We start from the raw sequence: 23,592 nt of genomic DNA, 5'->3' as shown, positions 1-23,592 counted from the left end.
CTTTGAAGACACATATTGGTTACTTGCAAGTTTCTTGCAGAGCACGATGATACGTTTGTTGCACAATTTCTTGGTAATCACACCGGACTGCCGGGGCACTTTACGCATGAAACGAATTTGCCAACTGCAGGATGCAGAAATTAAATGGGATGATTGAGAGAAACAGAAACTGAATGAAAATTAAGTTGTTTCTTTGAATCATTTTGGCAGGTTGTGAATAGTGTGATATTAATATAATAATAATGCGATTCATTTAGTGTGATATGATAGTTTCGTTCAATTGTAATCAATTGAAATCTTATATTTTAACTGTAATCAATCGAAATTTTATATTTTATCTGTAATCGATTGAAATTTTATATTTTAATTGTAATCAATTGAAATTTTATATTTCAATTATATATATATATATATATATATATAATAAAATTATAAATTGAAATGATTTAAAATATAATAATAATAATAATATATATATATATATTGAAATTTTATATTTTAATTGTAATCAATTGAAATTTTATATTTCAATTATATATATATATATATATATATATATATAATAAAATTTCAATATATATATATATTATTATTATTATTATATTTTAAATCACTTTCAACGTAAGCACTTTTTGTTCAGACTTGGCGCGAGCATCATAAATCTATTAACACTTGACCTATATTATTGTGTCTATAACATGGTATCAGTCCCGTTATGAAGATTTTCAGCGTGATCGAAAAGATGCGGATGTTATTCTCGACTTTTAAACAGAAACACGAGTTTTCCTTCTATTATCAATATCCAAATATTGAGGTAGAGGTTATCATACAATAAATATGAATTATCTGAATCGCGTGGGAATTTATTAGTGAGAACGAGTAGTCATGAACGAAATTGTCAAACGAATCAATTGTGAAATTTCACATTTACGAATATCAATCCCAGAAATTTCCACAGAGCATCGCGGTAATTTAATCAATGAAACCAAAACCAGAAAGTTCAAATTCATCGCTGGAAACGTTAGACTGGCGCTTTCGCATTCTAAAAAACCCAGTAAAATTCAGTTCGTCCAATCTACTGCAATGAAAACGAGTTTCAAAACCTGGTTAAAAATTGGTAGACTGTATCAATTATAGAAAATGCATAACAGACTACAATTAGGAACCCCATAAACCAGAAATCGGCGACACCAGGAACAAAACGAGACGAAGTAAGACACCAAGAAAAGAATCGTAATCGGGGGTTGCTCAGCAAAATTTGTATCATCCAGTGTTATCAACTCCTTATCGTACAGCCGACAATTTGAAAAGCCGAATTTCACTGCGACGATGCGCGCATACCACAAGCTGATGTCAGTGCGACAACAAAGCTCGAAGCAAACGTCGACACCAATTCGTCCGACAAGGAATCGCGTACACTAATTGTCGCGTCTAAGTTGTTACGATTCAATTTTTCCGATTCAATTGACACGATCTTATCACGATCGGTTGATTAGAGCGCCTACCGCCGATCCGAATCGATCCGTGTAACGAGATAGACCCGTTCGACGAGTCTAAGGTAGTCGATTGTGTTACATATAAACAGCTGAATTAAGTGGAAGGACGTAAAGTGACAATCGAAGATGAAGCTGTTCGCGCTGATCGGATTCTTGACGATACTGTCCGCGTGCCATGGGTACAGGATCCTTGGATTGTTCCCGCTCAATGGGAAGAGTCACTTCATGATGTTTGAACGACTGATGAAGGTTCTCGCCAAGAAGGGACACCAGGTGGACGTGGTCAGCACGTTTCCGTTGAAGAAACCCTTTCGGAATTACAACGATGCGCTCGTCGTGTCGGTAACCAGACAGTTCATCAACAACATAACATACCTTGACATGTACACCATGTCAGCTATGTCTGCGAGCAGTAGTGTCGCTAACCTCGCCGGGAACGAGGTCTGCGAGACCTTGAGCGACCCTAGGATTCAGCAACTTGCGAAGAACCCGCCGAAAGATCCACCTTACGACGCGGTGATTGTAGAGGTGAGGATACTAAGTTACCGAGCTTGTGCGTTATAATATTATATATTATGTGAACGTCGAGGTCAAAAATTCTATCAATAACAAAGTTGTTTGATCAGTGGTAATCGCAACTAGAAAGTACAAATTTATATTCGTCGACAGAGAAATGTCTACGATATTCGATTTATTTAACCCTTTGTCTGCGATGTACTCTCGGTTAGAGCCGCGCTCGCCTCTCATTGGTCAGTGTTTTTCGTTAATGAAGTCGCAAATAAAACCGCGGATTGCATTTGGATCATGGAAAAGGTTACATAGAATTAAAGTATATTAATCAGTTAAGTGAAACTTGCAAAGCAAATTTATATGACATCGATTATTATGTCAACATTCATAACTCTTGCGAATCTTAATAAAATTACGAAATTTTTATGGATTAGCATAGAACTTAAATTTTTAATAATTTCGTCACCGTGTTATATGAGTGGCGCGGCAGTCAGTGTTAATGATACCAAAACTAGGAAGGTAAAATTTACGAATACCGACCTTAGAAATTTCCGCAACATCAAAAAGGTTTGATTAATGATACCGAAACTAGAAAAGACAAAATTTACGTACGTCAACCCCAGAAATTCCTGTAACATCGAAGCCAGTAAACCAATGAAACCCAAACCAGCAAGCAGTAAGTAGATTAACTCTCTTTGTATTCTAGAAATCCTACTAGAATGCAATCCCATTAGAACAAAAATGAATTTCAAGACCAAGTTGAAACTAATTAAAAATTCTAGATCGACGATATATACATCGATCTCGATGCAAAATCGGCGCATGCGACCGGGAGGGACACGTGCCAGCGCAAACAGTGTTTACAAAATCGCGTTTCATGCTGGTCAGACGATTTAAACGAATCAAAATTGTCAACTGCGGCATGATGTAACCGTGAAGAATCTACAACAAACGTTTCCAGGTTGATCGAAATCAGGAGCATCACGTCGCGCTACGACAGTCCTTCCCGGTCGTTGAAACCGAGCAAAACGAACCTCGGATCGTAGCACTAAATATTTCATCGACGATCCCCAGAAACCAGGATTCGGGACCCCAGGGACAAAACTAGACGAAGCAAGACACAAAGAACCGTTTAAGACATCGGCGATCGCGCAATAAAATTGGGATTAATTAGGACAGAGCAGAAAGCGTGTCCTCCGCCAACGATTCGTTTTCCTACTGCCGGCTTCTATCTGAACGAAAGCAGGTCTTCCGAAGATCTACTTTATCTGCGTCTAGATACATCCTAGGCTCACTGCCAGTGCACCAGCGTAGTTCGGAACCACGACTGACTCTGATCTGTCCGACGGGAAAGCGAGCACATAAATTGTCAACGTGATTTACTGTGATTCGCTTAATCGCTCGAAGCCGCGTAGATCCCCTAGTTCCCTTTATCACAACCCGATGATTAGAGTGTATAAGAATATAGACTGCAACCGTTGCGAGTGGATCAGTCTGACGCAGAAGTCCCTTTGGATGAGTTCTGGGTCGCCGACGAGGTTCGATACAGGCAGCTGAATTAAGTGGAAGGGTGCAAAGTGACAATCGAAGATGAAGCTGTTGGCGCTGATCTGTTTCTGCACGATACTCTCCACGTGCCATGGGTACAGGTTCCTTGGATTGTTCCCGTTCTGTGGGAAGAGTCACTTCATGATGTTCGAACAACTGATGAAGGTTCTCGCCAAAAACGGACACCAGGTGGACGTGGTCAGCACGTTCCCGTTGAAGAAACCCTTTCGGAATTACAACGATATGATCGTTCTGCCGACATTCAGGCAGTTCATGAACAACATGACATTCAGTGACATGAAGTACATGCTAGTTACATCTGCGAGCCACGCTGTTGCTACTTTCGCTGGGACCGAGGTTTGCGAGACATTGGGCGACCCTAGGATTCAGCAACTTGCGAAGAACCCGCCGAAAGATCCACCTTACGACGCGGTGATTGTGGAGGTGAGGAGGTTTTGACTTCGCGCGTTATCGATGAATATCGGCGACAATGGCAGGTGAAATTTTATTGATGAAACCGAAACTAGAATGTTATGTCAAAGTTATTTTGAAAGTTGAATCTTTGCGATCACCAACGCGAAAATTGCTGGAATGTCAACATTATTTAACCAACGAATACGAAACCAGGAAGTTGAAATTTGTCGTATATCGATCCAAAAATGTCCGCAGTATGAAAGTTATCTAAATGATATGGAAAAAAATTGAAAAATTTACGCTTACTAAATGTATAAAATATCGAAACATCCTCTCGATATTCAAGTCGTTTAATGACACCGGAACAGAACAATTATAATTGACGAATAATCAATTTAAATTCTATATTTCAATTATAATCAATAGAAATTTTATATTTCTATTGTAATTAATTGAAATGTTATATTTCCATTGCAATCAATTGAAATATTATGTTTCCATTGCAATCTACTGAAATTATACTTTAATTGTAATATCTGATATTTTCTATTTTTATTATAGTCAATTGAAATTTTATATTTCAATTACGTATTCTTTTAAATCACTTTCAAGATAAGCACTTTTTGCTCAGACTTGGCGCGAGTATCATAAATCCATTAACCCTTGACCTATATGATAGTGCCTATAACATGGTATCAGACACGTTAAGAAGATTTTCAGCATGGTCTAAAAGATACGGATGCTATGCTCGACTTTTAAATAGAAACACGAGTTTTTCTTCTATTATCAATATATAAATATTGAGGTAGAGGTTATCATACAATAAATATGAATTATCTGAATCGCGTGGGAATTTATTAGTGAGAACGAGTAGTCATGAACGAAATTGTCAAACGAATCAATTGTGAAATTTCACATTTACGAATATCAATCCCAGAAATTTCCACAGCATCGCGGTAATTTAATCAATGAAACCAAAACCAGAAAGTTCAAATTCATCGCTGGAAATGTTAGACTGACGCTTTCGCATTCTAAAAATCCCAGTAAAATTCAGTTCGTCCAATCTACTGCAATGAAAACGAGTTTCAAAACCTAGTTAAAAATTGGTAGACTGTATCAATTATAGAAAATGCATAACAGACTACAATTAGGAACCCCATAAACCAGAAATCGGCGACACCAGGAACAAAACGAGACGAAGTAAGATACCAAGAAAAGAATCGTAATCGGGGGTTGCTCAGCAAAATTTATACCGTCCGTGCAAAAGTAACGAGTCCAGTGATATCGATTCGACATCGTGCAATAGGCACTTTGGAAAACTGAATTTGACTACAACGATGCGCGCATAGCACAAGTTTATGCGAATGCGACAACGAAGCTCGATGCCAACGTTGACACCGATCCGTCCGACAGAGAATCGCGCACACTAATTATCGCGTCTAAGTTGTTGCAATTCAATTTTTTCCGATTTAATTGTCACGATCTTATCACGATCGGTTGATTAGAGAGCATACCGCCGATCAGGGTCGATCAGTGCAACGAGATAGACCCATTGGACGAGTCTAGGACAGTCGATTGAGTTACATATAAACAGCTGAATTAAGTGGAAGGACGTAAAGCAGGGGTGTCAAACTCAAAAGCTAGCTTGGGCCATAATAATAAATAAACAATGCTTAACTTTAGGTGGGCCGCAAAAAAAATCAATGTTCATAGAAACAAATATTTTTATTTTGACTAGTACATTGTAATAAACACATATATAAAGTTAAATTATTGTTTACGTCCTGATACTTGACATCAAAAATGTTCATCTCGGGCCGCGAGTTTGACACCCCTGACGTAAAGTGACAATTGAAGATGAAGCTGTCCGCGCTGATCGGATTCTTGACGATACCAACCAAATAATTAAGAATTCTAGATCAACATGGCGCATACATCGATCTCGATGCTTGAGTCGGCGCATGCGACCGGGAGAGACACGTGCCGACGTAAACAACGGTTACGAAATCGCGTTTCATGCTCGTCAGACTATTTAAATGAAACGAAATTGTCCTTTGCGTCATGATGTAACCGTGAAGAATCACAACAAACGTTTCCGGGCTGATCGAAATCAGGAGGCATCCCGTGGCGCTACGGTAGTCCTTCCCGGTCGTTGAAACCGAGCAAAACGAACCTCGGATCGTAGCACTAAATATTTCATCGACGATCCCCATAAACCAGAATTCGGCACCCCAGGGACAAAACTAGACGAAGCAAGACACAAAGAACCGTTTAAGACATCGGCGATCGCGCAATGAAATTGGGATCAATTGGGACAGAGCAGAAAGCGTGTCCTCCGTCAACGATTCGTTTTCCTGCTGCCGGCTTCTATCTGAACGAAAGCAGGTCTTCCGAAGATCTACTTTATCTGCGTCTAGATACATCCTAGGCTCACTGTCAGTGCGCCAGCGTAGTTCGGAGCCACCACTGACGCCGGTCTGTTCGACGGGAAAGCGAGCACATACATTTTCAACGTGATTTACAGCGATTCGCCTAATCGCTCGAAGCCGCGTAGATCGCCTAGTTCCCTTTATCACAACCCGATGATTAGAGAGTCTAAGAACATAGACTGTAACCGTTGCGAGTGGATCAGTCTGACGCGGGAGACCCTTTCGATGAGTTCTGGGTCGCCGATCAGGTTCGATACAGACAGCTGAATTAAGTGGAAGGGTGCAAAGTGACAATCGAAGATGAAGCTGTTGGCGCTGATCTGTTTCTGCACGATACTCTCCACGTGCCATGGGTACAGGATCCTTGGATTGTTCCCGTTCTGTGGGAAGAGTCACTTCATGATGTTCGAACAACTGATGAAGGTTCTCGCCAAAAACGGACACCAGGTGGACGTGGTCAGCACGTTCCCGTTGAAGAAACCCTATCGGAATTACAACGATATGGTCGTTCTGCCGGCATTCAGGCAGTTCATGAACAACGTTACATTCAGCGACATGGAGGACATGCTAAGCGTATCTGCGAGCCACGCTGTTGCTATCTTCGCTGGGATCGAGGTTTGCGACACATTGGGCCACCCTAGGATTCAGGAAATTGTGAAGAACCCTCCGAAAGATCCACCTTACGACGCGGTGATTGTGGAGGTGAGGAGGTTTTGACTTCGCGCGTTATCGATGAATATCGGCGACAATGGCAAGTGAAATTTTATTGATGAAACCGAAACTAGAATGTTATGTCAAAGTTATTTTGAAAGTTGAATCTTTGCGAACACCAACGCGAACAATTGCTGCAATGTGAACATTACTTAACCAACGAATACGAAATCAGGAAGTTGAAATTTATCGTATATCGACCCCAAAATGTCCGCAGTGTAAAAGTTATCTAAATGAATGAAAAGAATTGAAAAATTTACGGTTACGAAATGTATAAAATATCGAAACATCCTCTCGATATTCAAGTCGTTTAATGACACCAAAATTGAAAAGTTAAAAAAGTTCCCGCGGTGTCAAATTGATTTCATTAATGATATGAAAGCTAGAATTTTTTAAAATTAACAGATTTACGAAAAGCGACTGTAAAAATTCCCGCGATATCCAACTCGTTTAATGACACCGAAACTGGAAAGTTAAAATTTACGAATACCGACTCACAAAAATTCCCACTACATCAAAGTGAACTAATTAATGAAACCGAAACGGGACAACTACATACGAATATCGACCTCCAAAATTCCTACAATATCAAAGTCATTTATTTAACGGAATTGCAAGTAAAAATGTTCTACAGTAAATAGTAGATTAACTCTATTGAATTCTAAAAATCCTACTACGATACAATCCATTTACAACAAAAATGAATGCCGTGTTACAAACCACCCGGGGTCACTTCACATATTTTATTAACAACTTGTATATTCCTCGATGTATAGCAAAAGCACTTTAACTGAATAATCTGAGATAAGTCGATAACAGGTTGGCACAATAATTCTATAGCTGCAACGGAGGAAGGCCGCAAGTCACGTGCTTCAAACTCCGAGATATTGTCGCTTAAAGTTCTGCTCATCAATTCTAAGTTCTGCTCCGTATTAGTGTTGTTTCAAATTGCATCATCCCTTTCAGCCTATAGAATTTGTTTTCACGATGATTATTTTCTGATAAACGCGTAAATTCTATATGTTACAATTCAACGAATGCGTCGACTACAATTTTTTGAAATTGCGACTCGCTGCGTTTTTCTCTACAACCACAGAACTATCTTCTCTGTTATAGTTTCTCTGTGTAATCGTATTCTAAAGACAATGTCTTACAACCGTTCTTGGTCTCACCAAAGCAACGTTCACGTTTCATGGTCGTCAGAATATTTAAAATCCACGAAACTGTCTTTGCGTCGCGATGTAACCGCAATGAATCTACGAGAACGCGCCCTGGGAGACCTTCATCCGGTCGCTGAAACCGAGCCGAACGAGTCACTTATCGCAGCCCTAACTATCTCACCGGCAACCCTCATAAATCAGAAATCGGAATACTGGCGCCCCAACGAGCCGAAGTAAGACGCCAAGACAAGAATCCTAATCGGCGACCGCTCGGCAAACTGGGATCGTTGATAGCAGAAAAGCGATTCGTTTTCGTGCTGCCGGCTTCTATCTGAACCAAAGCAGTATTTCGGGAGATTGAACTTATCTATGATTAGTAACATTATGCAAATCCGCCCGAGTCTCGGGAATCCGAAGTTCGGAACGGGTCGAAAAGAGTCGGGCGGGATCGGGCGGGACCGGGCACATTTCACTGCTCGTGGTCTCGAGATCCCGAGTGTTTCGGGTCCCAAAGGTTTTGGGACTGAGCTCGGTTCTCTAGTGGTCTCGGCCCGTCTCGAGCAGTCTCTAAATATATACCACGCCTGCGTAGAGACCGAGACTGCCCGAGACCGACCGAGACCATCCGAGAACGGAGCGCAGTCCCGAAACTTTCGGGACCCGAAACACTCGGGATCTCGAGATCTCGAGCAGTGAAATGTATCGGGATGCCGTCCCATCCTGCCCGACATATTTTGGTCCGGTCCTGACCCTGTAACATATCAGGCTCCCACAAAGGCCCGACGATTGGGCACGTCATAGGTTCGGCGTCGGTACATTGGTGCGGCTCGAATACAACATCGACGCCTATCCGTCGAACCGGGAAACGTGCTCGCTGTACACACATCGTCAGCGTGACCTAGCCGTGATTCGCCTAATCGCCCGAAGCCACGTCGGTCTTTTAGTTCCTTTTATCATGAGCGGTTGATTACGCAGCGTAAGCGATAGCCTGCTATCGATCCGAGTCGATCAGTCTAATTTGGTAGATACTTTGGGTGATTTCTGGGTCGTCGGCGAGGCTATACAGTGGCAGCTGAATTAAGTGGAAAGAGTGTGAAGTGACAAAATCGAAGATGAAGCTGTTCGCGCTGATCGGTTTCTTGACGATACTGTCCGCCTGCCATGGATACAGGATCCTTGGATTGTTCCCGTACAACGGAAAGAGTCACTTCGTGATGTTCGAACAACTGATGAAGGCTCTCGCCAGGAAGGGACACCAGGTGGACGTGGTCAGCACGTTCCCGTTGAAGAAACCCTGTCCGAATTACAACGATATCATCGTTCTGCCGGCAACCACGCATTTAATCAACAACTTCACATTCGATAACATACACGATATGATGAAGCGTGCATCCACGAGCCATACTAGTGCTGTTTTCTTTGGGACCGAGATCTGCGAGACCTTGAGCGACCCTAGGATTCAGCAACTTGCGAAGAACCCGCCGAATGATCCACCTTACGACGCGGTGATTGTGGAGGTGAGGATACAGTAATGTCTCTCTCTAATTGACGCTCGGATTGTCCACAAAAGTGGACGATTTCGGAAGAGGCGATACGATTATTTGAGCCTTGCGGTTTGGTTTTATAATTACGAATTGTCAATAATTATGAAAACGAGATGCAAGGCACGAATAATCGTATCTCCTCTTCCCAAATTTTCTTCCACTCTTCTTCCCATTTTTGTGCACAATCTGAGCGTCAGTTAGGGAGACATCGCTGTACCAAGGTATTGACTGTATGAGTTTGTTGAACGTGAACGACATATCGACGACAATGGTAAGTGTAATTTCATTGGTGAAACCGAAAGCGGAAAGTTTGAACTCGCTGTTTGACACGATTCGTCAGTTAAATAGCATATGTACGTATGCGAATTGTATTTTTGACACCTAGAAATAATTAATCTAAGCTGAAATTAACCCTGCGAATAATTTCTATTATTCTATATGATATTAATGTTCTAATTGGAAGTCAATCTAAATTTACAAGTAAATAGTATTGATATATTAGGTCTGTCTGATAATGTCATTGGAAATTTCAATAGGTATACACATGTTCATTTGAGACATGTATTTTTGAAAAATGTTGCTCACACAAATTGCTATCACGCTGGCAAGAGATTATAAGTAACGACGGAAATTATATTATATTATATTATATTATATTATATTATATTATATTATATTATATTATATTATATTATATATTATTATATATATTATTATATATATTATTATATATATTATATCATATTATATTTAATATAATATAATTATATTATATTAAATATTACTAAATTTATGAAGAATCTATTATTTCCTTTCATTTCTTAAACGGACAGAACTTTCCGGTAGACCTAATAAATATCTTGATTCAAACGATCCGTCAAGTGCTCGAATAAGTGCTCTTTAATTATCTTAATCTGTCCCACGACACTGTTACTAATTTTAACACGGCTGCTCGCCAAGCTCGAAACTCGCGACGTAAATCAAATTAGAAGCACGATATGAGAATGGCCAGCAAAGCAATATACGAAACACGATTTTCCAATATTTGGTGATGAACTTGTTGATAACACCGCGGCACGAAACGCGTGCATGACCTGCTAAACAAACTCTGACATCTCCGAAAGCGATGGAAATAAGTCTACAAAAAATTGACGGTCGTTCCAGAAACTGAAAAAAAGATATCGAAACATAGATGAGATACTAGCGGAGAAGTACAAATAACACCTTCAGTATCACGTGTGACGCATGCATTGTTGCTTTTAGTGATTTAGCCTCTTCCTTATGGAATTTCTCGACATCGAAGCGTCTCCTAAATTGAGAAACGGCACGGAAAAAGGCTGTGAAGAGTTTGAAATCCGCTATGAAAAACCGCGACACTTGAGCCGTTTATTTTGAAAGTGGCATAAGTCACTTTTTGTTTTTAAGTCGATATATTTAAGGGTTTGCGTTTTAACACGTTTAAAAATATGGATGCTAACTTTCGAGAAGATTTACTTGTATTCGTTATCTCGGGATACTGATATTTTTCTCAGTATAAATAATTTCGTATAAACATTAAAAAACCACCACTTTTCATTACGGTAAAGTGACTTATTCCACTTTCAAAATAAACGACCCACTTGTCAAAGCTGGTCCAAATGAAACGTGAGCACGGCACGCTTGCACCTTGGAACGGATGCGAGATGCATTTTATCGTTTACATCAGCTTAATTAACATCGAACCTAGCACGGTCAACATGATCGATTTTTAATTCAACGATACGACAAACCTTAGAGACATCTTCGTGGGAAATGATCGAATAAATTACATTATTGAAGCAAGTTTTATCATTAAAAGTCAATAAAAGTCGAAATGATTTCTATATTTTCACTCTTACGAGTCAGCCACCGTTACCGCTCGACAAGTTCAGCGTAAAGACGCCGAAAAAAGGTCATAAATAACGTTCGCTCGTGAAAATTTGCATGGAACGAAGCGTAAAAACAGGTCTTGTATCGATTCGATATCGCGCCGGCTGCTTTTATCTACACTGAGACAGCGCTCGAGAAGGTCAAATTTATCTACTACGGTCTCGGTACAACAGAAGTTCGTCGTCAGTACGCCACCATAACTCGATGCCAACATTGACCTCGTTCCGTTCGACGAGGAAATCTTCGCACAAATTGTCAGCGTGAACTACTGTGACTCGCGTAACCGCAGGGTGCCGGTGTAGATCATCGACTTCCTTTTACGATCGATCGATTGCGGAGCCTGAGTCTAACTTGGCAGACCCGACCCTTTCGAGACGAGTCCTGGTTTCGTCGATTAGGCTCAATCGAAACAGCCGAATTAAGTGGAAGTGTATAAAGTGGCAATCGAAGATGAAGCTGTTGGCGCTGATCTGTTTCTGCGCGACTCTGTCCATGTGCCATGGGTACAGGATCCTTGGAGTGTTCCCGTTCAATGGGAAGAGTCACTTCATAATGTTCGAACGACTGATGAAGGCTCTCGCCAGGAAGGGCCACCAGGTGGACGTCGTCAGCACGTTCCCGTTGAAGAAACCCTATCCGAATTACAACGATGTGGTCGTTCTGCCGTCGGTCAGGGGGTACATGAACAACATGTCATACAGTGACATGGAGCACATACTGTTTGTATCTGTGAGCCACGCTGTTGCTACCTTCGCTGGGACCGAGGTATGCGAGGCCTTGTGCGACCCTAAAATTCAGGAAATTGCGAAGAACCCGCCGAATGATCCACCTTACGACGCGATGATTGTGCAGGTGAGGCTGCTAAAATATGGATTTCACTTGTCAAGTGATGAATGTCGATCACGAAAATTGCAATAATGTTACAATTGGTCAGGTAACACTAGGACTATCAAGCCCTAAACGCGACTGATGTATAATATCGTTTTGTAAGAATGCCAAGACTGAATTTATTTAAACTTCGTATCATTTATATTGTTATATATATATTATATATTATAATATTATAATATAATAATATAATAATATAATAATATAGTAATATAATAATATAATAATATAATAATATAGTAATATAATAATATAATAATATAATAATATAATAATATAGTAATATAATAATATAATAATATAATAATATAGTAATATAATAAAAAAGTATATATATATACTTCAATAAAGAGAAGTGCACCTAAAAAGTTTTTCCCAGAAATATTTGTATGATACCAAGAACTGTGAAAGAAAAAATCATTAACCAGTCATTTTGGAAAGTTGAAAGTTTGCGACTGTCAACCAGAAAATTCCAAAAAATGTCCGAAGTTATCTAGCTAATGGGATCGAAATTAGGAAGTTGAATCAACGAAGTTGGAAAGTTGAAATTGACCATAAAAATGAATTTCGGAACCTAGCAGAAAAATTTGCGTCACTCGTACGTCACTGACGCGGCATCCAACGTGTTAATTTAATTGGTTGATGACTAATTGATTTGACTTTCGGCTGGTTATTGTCAATTCTTGCGCCAAGCAGATTCTCGTGCCGAGATCACTGATTGGCTTGATTGCTGTGCCAAGACACGTAACCGTTCGCAGTCGAACGGTGACTCTAAAACACCACTAAAAATTGTCATATCGTAATCATTTCAATGTTATCACATTGCATTCAATCATGTCATATCGAGCCATTCGGAATCGTTCTAATATTATACAATTTGTTTACGTTGAAAAAACTGTTAAATGTGCAACTGTCGCATGAATCACGCAATTCAGTTTGCATAAAATGCACTAAGCTGTATAAAATAGGAATGTTATAGGACAAGAGAGTTATTTTGCATTTCGTGTTGAAATGACACCGACTGCAAAGGGTTAACTGATTGGAATCTCGAGTCAATTTCGCTTTGTTTTTGAGAAAGTAGCACGCTTTACGCGTCGACTTATCGTTTTCGCGCATGAAAAATATGCAAGTATGCACGTATATTATTGATTATGTCGTATGTATCTATGATGTATGTCCTCAAAACTAAATTTACGTGAAAATAGCACAGTGAATATCCATATGTCAAAAACAAACCTTGTATAAAGCAAGAAGATAATATCGTTCGCAGAAATGAACTGTTTCCTTGAGAAAGCATTTCCTTGAAAAAAAAACGTTTGTCATCTTTAAATTGGATACATTGTTTGTCCTCTTCATACAGAACCAGTAGTATCACTATAAAATTGAATAAAAAATGAATTACAATAGAACTTGATCATTTGTATTGAAAGATTAGATCAAACATTTAATGAAAGCTAAACAATTTGAAAGCTAATAGTTATTTTATTTTTCTTTAGCAACGGAATTAATCCGTGGTCACTAGGTCACTATTAGTACCACTGGCCAGCTAATTAATGCGTACATTTGCAAATTATATTTTTGACATCCACAGAAAAATTGCTCTGAGCTCAAACTAACCCTGCGAATAATTTCTACTATTCTAATTAATTTAACGAAATGATAGAAAATCCACGTCAGACAATTATAATAAAAAAATGTCCAGAGAATCGAGTTTACCAAATGTTCGCCAAATCGTCAAGCGCTCTAAGAAGTCTCCTTGCCCCCTTCATAATTGAAACGAGTAGAAGCTTTCCGAACGTAACAATTTTTTTAAAAGAAAAAAAAAATTCTATTTGTCTTGTGTCTACGTTATCTTGAATACTTAAGTACATTGACGACAGGATTACTGGAACTGTATTCCGACTTAAACAAAACAACAAAATGGGTTGTCATCCATATCTAACGAGTTATTACTAAAAATAATCATTACCAGTAATAATTATCGTAATCTACCTCACGATACTGTAACTAATTGAAAAATGACACGACTACCCTCCAAGCTCGGCGTAAATCAAATTCGAAACACGATACACGAGTATGACCAGCAAAGCAATATACGAAATTCGCAATCACTATTCCCCGATATCTGGCGATACGTGCGTGATAATACCATGATGCGAAGCGCGTGTACAACCTCCTAAACAACCTCTGACGTCTTCGAACACGATGGAAATAAGTATACCATTTCTCAACCATTCTGGAAACTAAAAATAGACATCGAAATACAGATGAGATACTAGAGCGTAGAGGTACAATTAACACGATCGATATCGCTTGTGACGCATGCATTGTCGTTATTTAGTAATTTAGCCTCTTCAATGTGGAATTTCTCGACGACGAAGCGTCTCTTAAATTGAATAACTGGAAAAAACGTATACAAAAAATCGTCATATTCAAAATCGGAAAGATGCTGTATAATGATTGACATTGTGTGAACCTACAAAGCAGATATATATATATTGTATATATTTTATTATATTACTTATTATATATATAAAAATATATATTTATTTTTATTATATTGTTTATTTTATATATTATATATATTATTATATTATATATAATATGTAATATATATAATATATAAAATAAACAATATAATAAAAAAGAAATATATATATATATTTTTATTCTTCAATAAAGAGAAGTGTACCTAAAACTTTCTCCTAGAAATAAAAATATCGAATTTATTTAGACTTTGTAAAGTTTCTATTATAAAACTTGCTGCAATAATGCAATTTATTCAAGCGTTTTCCATGAAACGGTCTCCGAAGTTTGCAGAATTGCGAGAACAGTGAACGGTCGTTTTGACCGCGGTAGGTTTAGCGTTAAAAAACGACCGCTTATTTTTCCCCGTGAACAGTGAAAAATTGGAACGCTTTGTCAGAAATGATCCGAATGAAACGTGAGCACAACAACACGCTTTGCGTGTCGGGAGTTAATGCGCGACGCAGTTCTCCGTTTTGCGTTGGTCCCCAACAAACACACGACTGCGTGAGCTTCCAAGATGGAGTCAGCGAACCGTTTGGTATGCCGCGTGCATCTACCGGAGAAGTTCTCGAGTGCCGTAAAGAACTCGGCGACTTGTAAATTACATTAGTAAAGCGTGGAAACTTCGTGCGTCGTTAAACGTCCTCGCGCCATTAAACGCAATTTTCTTAATCTGTCCCTTTCCATAATGCTCGAGAATCACCGGCGAAAGCGACCGCGTGCGGCACAACAAATTGCCAACAAATTGGCGCGGGAAGTGTCGAACGATACATGCGATAGTTCGCAAAGTAGAACGCTTCGAATCGTTCTGGATCGATTAAGCAATAAACTAGACAGTTGTTGCCCGCGGCGTTCGAATCGGCTAACGATACCATCGAACGCATCGCCGGTATCCCATTTTTCAGTTCTGTCCGTTCTGCTTCCTTCGGTTTTCAACTGGCCGAACGATAATCGATACTCTTTCATTATCGGGTCGTCGATACGAAACTCTCTCGAAACTAATCACTGGAAATTGAAACTAAAACGAGAGAACTAGGTTTTGGTTCTTGCGGAACGACAATGCGCCGCGATAACTGCTGATATATCGGAAATGTTCCCGACAATTCTCTGTTTTTAGATTTTTTACAAATAGGCACTTCTTTCGCCGATCTGAACACCATATTTCGTCATTATTAAAAAAATGTAGAATCGATTTAGAAACGGGATCATTCCGTAGATGCGGAATCGCATTGGCAAGCCGTTTGCAAAATATGAAGTTACAGTAATTTCTCCGTGATTCGCGCTCGGATCGCGCACAAAAGTTGACAATTTGGGAGGAGGAGATACGATTGTTCGAGCCTTGCGGCTCGTTTTTATGGTCACCGAGTGTCAACGACTATAAAAACGAGAACGCCAGGCTCGGATGGTCAAAACAATCGCTAATTAGGAAGGAAAAACAGGATCATTTCGTAGATGCGGAATCGCTTTGGCAAGCCGTTTGCAAAATATGAAGTTACAGTAATTTCTCCGTGATTCGCGCTCGGATTGCGCACAAAAGTTGACAATTTGGGAGGAGGAGATACGATTGTTCGAGCCTTGCGGCTCGTTTTTATGGTCACCGAGTGTCAACGACTATAAAAACGAGAACGCAAGGCTCGGATGATCAAAACAATCGCGAATTAGGAAGGAAAAACAGGATCATTTCGTAGATGCGGAATCGCTTTGGCAAGCCGTTTGCAAAATATGAAGTTACAGTAATTTCTCCGTAATTCGCGCTCAGATCGCGCACAAAAGTTGACAATTTGGGAGGAGGAGATACGATTGTTCGAGCCTTGCGGCTCGTTTTTATGGTCACCGAGTGTCAATAACTATAAAAACGAGAACGCAAGGCTCGGATGATCAAAACAATCGCGAATTAGGAAGGAAAAACAGGATCATTTCGTAGATGCGGAATCGCTTTGGCAAGCCGTTTGCAAAATCTGAAGTTACAGTAATTTCTCCGTGATTCGCGCTCGGATTGCGCACAAAAGTTGACAATTTGGGAGGAGGAAATACGATTGTTCGTGCCTTGCGGCTCGTTTTTATGGTCACCGAGTGTCAACGACTATAAAAACGAGAACGCAAGGCTCGGATGATCAAAACAATCGCGAATTAGGAAGGAAAAACAGGATCATTTCGTAGATGCGAAATCGCTTTGGCAAGCCGTTTGCAAAATCTGAAGTTACAGTAATTTCTCCGTGATTCGCGCTCGGATTGCGCACAAAAGTTGACAATTTGGGAGGAGGAGATACGATTGTTCGAGCCTTGCGGCTCGTTTTTATGGTCACCGAGTGTCAACGACTATAAAAACGAGAACGCAAGGCTCGGACGATCAAAACAATCGCGAATTAGGAAGGAAAAACAGGATCATTTCGTAGATGCGGAATCGCTTTGGCAAGCCGTTTGCAAAATCTGAAGTTACAGTAATTTCTCCGTGATTTGCGCTCGGATTGCGCACAAAAGTTGACAATTTGGGAGGAGGAGATACGATTGTTCGAGCCTTACGGCTAGTTTTTATGGTCACCGAATGTCAACGACTATAAAAACGAGAACGCCAGGCTCGGATGATCAAAACAATCGCGAATTAGGAAGGAAAAACAGGATCATTTCGTAGATGCGGAATCGCTTTGGCAAGCCGTTTGCAAAATATGAAGTTACAGTAATTTCTCCGTGATTCGCGCTCGGATTGCGCACAAAAGTTGACAATTTGGGAGGAGGAGATACGATTGTTCGAGCCTTGCGGCTCGTTTTTATGGTCACCGAGTGTCAATAACTATAAAAACGAGAACGCAAGGCTCGGATGATCAAAACAATCGCGAATTACGGAGGAATTACTGTAATTAGTTAAACGCTAATTCGAAAATCGCTGTAAAGAGAAAGGAGACACGTTTCGAATTCGCGTAGTTACGTTTACGACCCGTAAACCTATGAGATTCGCTGTCTCATTGAATCTCCGTACCGAATACGTTCGATGAATCTATTGCGAACTATCTACGTGTGAGATTGTTTACAAAGTTAGTCGCACGTCCAAGTCGTCGCGATCTCGTAACGTGTTAATCAACAAGATGACGCTGGGAAACGTATTACATAATTACATCGACGCGAAGCCACTGCTTGCGTGGACAACGCGCGAAAATGAAAAAAAAAAGAACCAGAGCGGCAAGTAATCGTTCGTTATGAAATTGATGAATCACGGTTAATCTCCTCGGAACAGGAGGCATCGTGATAAGCGGCACGTGGCCAGAGGTGATTCTTGCGATTTCAGCGTTGCATTCTCAGTACTTTCGTGACTTATTAATCACGCTTTATGCAACGATCATTATGTTATCTGAAAATCATATTACAGCATGCGCGATTTGTCACAGCCTACTCATCGGTAAATTGCAGGTATTTGTGCAAGATGACGATGATCGCAAGTAACAACAGACGATAACGTATTTCTTCTTCCAATGGTTTTTAAACAATCGCGGATTATGACTTGCGGATTTTATTGCATTTGTGGCGAAAACGTATCTCGATCAAATGGAGAATAGGAATGACATTTATACAATTCGAGGATATTATCGTATTACTGTCAACTTATTGGAATGTTTAAGACAAGATACATACGTCTGCGTAATTTTTACACCTTGCAATTAATGAACGCTGTTTTTACTTTTATTATAAATCCGCAGACCAACGACTCATATTCTTCGTCGTCTTTTGCCATTCGAAATGCAAATCGAATATTTGCCATCGTCAAATAAATGACAAAAGTTCTGAAAACGGAATCGTGCTACGAAAATGACAAAGTTTGAAGACGCCTGTTCGCTATGTTCCAGGTGTTCGGCGCGCACTGTTACCTAGCGATCGGCCACCTGTTGAAGGTGCCGATCATTGGCGTCTCCTCGGCGATCCTCTATCCGTGGCACCACGACCTGATCGGCAACCCGCACAACCTGGCGTACGCGGCGAACAATCTGATCACCTTGCCCGAGCAGATGAACTTCTGGCAGAGGGCGTACAATTTCTTACACTCTACCTACCACGAGATGAGCTTCTTGTACTACTCGAGCCCGCAGACCGAAATCGCGAGGAAATATCTGGGCGACGACATACCGGACGTCAGGACACTCGAGAAGAACATCTCGATGATCCTCGTCAACTCTCACATATCCATGAACGGGGTGAAGACCATGACTCCGGCGCTCATCGAAGTCGGGGGACTGCACGTCACGGAAGAAGGAGTCGAATTGCCGCCCGTAATTATTTCATTTCCATTGTTATCCTCCAATCCTCCTTCGCTGCCTTTTCTGAGAACGATGAAACACGTTGTCCTTTTGTTACCTTCGCGTATCATTGTTCGAATTTTCTGTTTAATCTCTCCCGTCGACTTTATTCGATTGTTGTTATGGATTTTATTTCTGAATTTTCTTATTATTCGACTTTTATGATCTAATAATCATCTAATTTTTACGATCTAATGGATCATTATTCGCTTCGTTATATGATTTTATCATCGAAGACGTTGCCGCTTGAATTTTTATTATTCATTTTATTCTGCGAATTAACTTGATTGCGCTTTATTACCTCGGCATCATTCACGATTAATCCTCATTTTCAAAAGGACTGGTTTCCGCTAAGACGACGGGATCGCGAGCATTTTCTGGAGCTCCGTCTTAAGCCGCATTTAAGCTGCTTTTAAAGCTTCCTCGTTCTCAAAAGAATAATGGCTACATCGGCTAGTCGTACAAAGAACAAACCTGAGAATATAATAATATTGTGTACGGTGTTGAGCGAACACAACGTAATTCGACGGAAGGAACAGCACACAGCGTAATAATGTTACAGAAATAACATTCCGGTCTCGGTGATTAAAAAGAACGTCCCCTTTCAGAGCTTGGAGAAATGGATGAACGAGAGCACGAGTGGATTCATCTACTTCTCGTTCGGTTCGATGGTGAAAATCGAATCGTTCCCCATGAAGCATCTCGAAATATTCTACAACTCCCTGGGAAAGATCGCACCCGTCCGGGTCTTGATGAAGATACCGAATCCAAACGAGCTGCCACCTGGACTGCCAAAGAACATTTACACGTCGCCTTGGATACCGCAAGTCAAAGTTCTTAGTGAGTCTCCGTTGGGGAAACTGTTCCATCAACGACTAAGATTAGACTAATTATTGAGTAGATATGCATTAGATGTTATTGTGTTTAATACTGAATAGATTGACATTAATATTATTGAGTTATATTAATATGATTCAATATAATTATTGAGTTTAATATTGTGATTAGAAATTATATTGGCATTAATATTGAATAGAAATTATTGAATAGATATTTATTAGATATTATTGTGTTCAATATTGAATAGATTAACATTAATATTGAACAGAAATTATTGAGTAGATATATACTAGATGTTATTGTGTTTAATATTGAATAGATCGACATCAATATTGAACAAAAATTATTGAGTTATATTGAACAGAAATTATTGAGTAAATATTAATTACATTAGATATTATTGTATTTAATATTGAATAGATTGAGATTAATATTGAACAGAAATTATTGAGTAGATATATACTAGATGTTATTGTGTTTAATATTGAATAGATCGACATCAATATTGAACAAAAATTATTCAGTTATATTGAACAGAAATTATTTAGTAAATATTAATTAGATTAGATATTATTGTATTTAATATCGAATAGATTGAGATTAATATTGAACAGAAATTATTGAGTAGATATTTACTAGATGTTATTGTGTTTAATATTGAATAGATCGACATCAATATTGAACAAAAATTATTCAGTTATATTGAACAGAAATTATTGAGTAAATATTAATTACATTAGATATTATTGTATTTAATATCGAATAGATTGAGATTAATATTGAACAGAAATTATTGAGTTGAATATTGAGTAGAAATTATCGTGTTAAACGTTAAGTACAAAATGTCATATTAAATATCGAGTAGAAATTATCGTGTTAATTATTGAGTAGGAATCATTGTCGTGAATATCGAATAGAAAGTTACTGAATTGTTGCGAAAGAATCTGAAAATATGTCACCCTACTCAAGTAGGGTAAATTCGAAGATAAGTGGCTAACGTACGAAATTAAATAACGTGAAATCAATTGTCACACAGAGCACCCGAACGTGAAGGCGTTCATCACTCACGGAGGACTCATGGGAACCCAGGAGGCGATTCATTATGGTGTCCCTCTGATCGGTATACCTTTGTTTGCCGATCAATTTATCAATATCAACACCTACGTCCGGGCCAACGTTGCAATTGGATTAGACCTTGACACCCTCACGGAGGAGAAACTGGACAAAGCTTTGAATGCTGTTTTACACGACCCGCAGTATCGGTAATTAGCGATTTCCTATTCTCTCCCTAATCTCAATTTACCAAGGCATAATTAATCCCAAGATATCTTCTATTGAAACGATAGACAAACGTTTCTGTCATTTATTGCTTAACCCTTTGCACCTGAGTGACGTTTCTAAGGCACCGTTCAAAATTGCTACATCACTTTTTAAACGTAATTTCTGTAGCATTAAATTGGTTTATAATGAACAGTTCAAATCACAATTATAATTCACAATTATAATACTTTCATTTTGAAGGAATAGAATAGTTTTGAAGCTAAAATAGCTTCGAGTGCAAAGGGTTAAAATAGCGGAAGCGACGTCTCTTCGCGCTGTAACAATCGAAACTCTGTTAGTACTCCATTTCCAACATGGCGGAGCTGGAACGATAGACTCCCTCTTACTACCTAAAATCATCTAAAAGCATTTATATCTTATTCTTGCTTTTCTAAGCTGCAATAAGTGAAGCTGATGAATGACGAATCTTGAAAAAATTATTCCGCTCGTAATTATTATTCTGTGACGTTCGATCAACATTGTGCAATAATTCAGAGAATTCTGGACGACGTGAACGAGTGAGACCTCTGTCTTTCAGTGAAACCGCGAAGAAGGTGTCTGCAAAATTCCTGGACCGTCCCCTAAGCTCAGCGGACACCGCCGTCTTCTGGACCGAGTACATCATCAGGCACGGCGCGAACGCGCTTAAGTCACCCGCGATGAACCTGACGTGGTGGCAACAACAGCTTTTGGACGTTTACTTGTTCCTATTGGGTGTGGCGTTCCTCGCGATCTACATCGTAGTATGCGCCGTGCGATTCGCGTTCGGCTTGATAAACGTGGAACAAACACCGTCCGGCAAGAAGAAATTGTCGTAATCTGATCTGTTTTCGTTATCTCCCCTTCTCCTATTTATATCATATTAATTGTATTAGACTATACTATATTAATTTTAATGAAAAAACATGGAATACGTACAGACGTTCACGTATGTTATCGTTAGACTGCGGATCCTTAGGCATTTATGACAACAATGAGGAGATGAAATAAGAAACAGTGACACCGACGAATTTAATAATCAGATTGCATAGTTTATGACTCATTAAAATTATTCAAATCAGAAATAGACAACCACGCATTCCCTGTTTGCTGCGATCAGTGCAGAAAGTATTTTTTTGCGCGAAGATCCGCAGTCTAATTGCCATCAATAATTGTCACTTTTTACTGGAGTGTCGTGAACTTTTGTTCCGGAAGTTCACGTACGAATTTAAGAGAATCGATACACGTGATCGCATTTAGGCATTTTTATCGGAACGTTCGCGAATCCGAAGCTGTTTGGACTTCGTAACGCTGTCGCGAAATTCTCGTAAGCTATTTCGGATTGATTTAGTTTTAGCAATAAGTTGAAAATAATGTAACGATACCTCCAAATTCTTTCAACGTTCTTTTTAATTTTGTATTCGACTAATTCGTTTTCGTCGTAAACGCATAAAATCCGCAGCCTAGTCGTGATAGCGACAAGAGTTTTCGCTATCTTGATCACAAAATTATGTCCTACGTCCTATCTGTTACACGATCAACGTAATCGTTTTTTTCTTCCGACGAAAAAGCGAATGACTTAAGAAGTTCCTTTATAAAATGTAATATACCTCGGGCGAACAACTTCGCAAAATTAAAACCGTGTGTGCAGGTAACATTTTCCCAGAGGCGAAGGTGCATCGTTGTTCTTTATCTACTCTTGTAAAAAATAGTGAAATGAACACTGTGAAAATATTATAGACAATGCATTATAATTGAACAAGACAATGACACATAAGACACATATATTGCATATAAAACAATGTAAAGTAAAAATGTTATTACCCAAGTCAGTCTCTATGTTACTCAGTAGTATCTTTAGAATTCTGTCGAACTTTTTATTTTATTTTATTTTCTATCAACGAACTCGATTGGACAGTACAATAATATGTGAATTTTCCGAATAATTTCGAAAACTGCTGATTAAAGAAGACTGTATTCGTCTAAATTTATCCATTTGCCGCCATTTTTATTACAACGCATGCCCGAGT

The 23,592-nt window shown here is 39.3% G+C and overlaps 2 protein-coding genes across 19 annotated transcripts in view; one reads left to right on the top strand and one right to left on the bottom strand.

Moving 5' to 3' along the window:
• The window catches only part of Dh31-R (Diuretic hormone 31 Receptor), a 217,053-nt gene that overhangs the window by 110,979 nt on the left and 82,482 nt on the right, over positions 1 to 23,592 (bottom strand). The window lies entirely within an intron of this gene.
• LOC117225342 (UDP-glucosyltransferase 2) lies at positions 1,608 to 22,500 on the top strand. 5 transcript variants are annotated; one of them, XM_076519198.1, is made up of 5 exons: positions 1,608 to 2,024; positions 18,977 to 19,396; positions 20,032 to 20,263; positions 21,300 to 21,525; positions 22,122 to 22,500. In XM_076519198.1, exons 1-5 carry the CDS (start codon positions 1,623 to 1,625, stop codon positions 22,399 to 22,401), a joined length of 1,560 nt encoding a protein of 519 aa, XP_076375313.1. In that variant the 5' UTR covers positions 1,608 to 1,622; the 3' UTR covers positions 22,402 to 22,500. The 5 variants fall into 5 exon arrangements, with proteins under 5 accessions (XP_076375313.1, XP_033334730.2, XP_033334729.2 ...); XM_033478839.2 differs by lacking the exon at positions 1,608 to 2,024 and adding an exon at positions 2,983 to 3,998; XM_033478838.2 differs by lacking the exon at positions 1,608 to 2,024 and adding an exon at positions 6,110 to 7,099.

The sequence above is a fragment of the Megalopta genalis genome, chromosome 2 (genome assembly GCF_051020955.1).
Source record: "Megalopta genalis isolate 19385.01 chromosome 2, iyMegGena1_principal, whole genome shotgun sequence".
NCBI lineage: Eukaryota > Metazoa > Arthropoda > Insecta > Hymenoptera > Halictidae > Megalopta > Megalopta genalis.
Note: the sequence above shows the minus strand (reverse complement) of the source record. Positions and strands in the feature narration are given on the sequence as shown.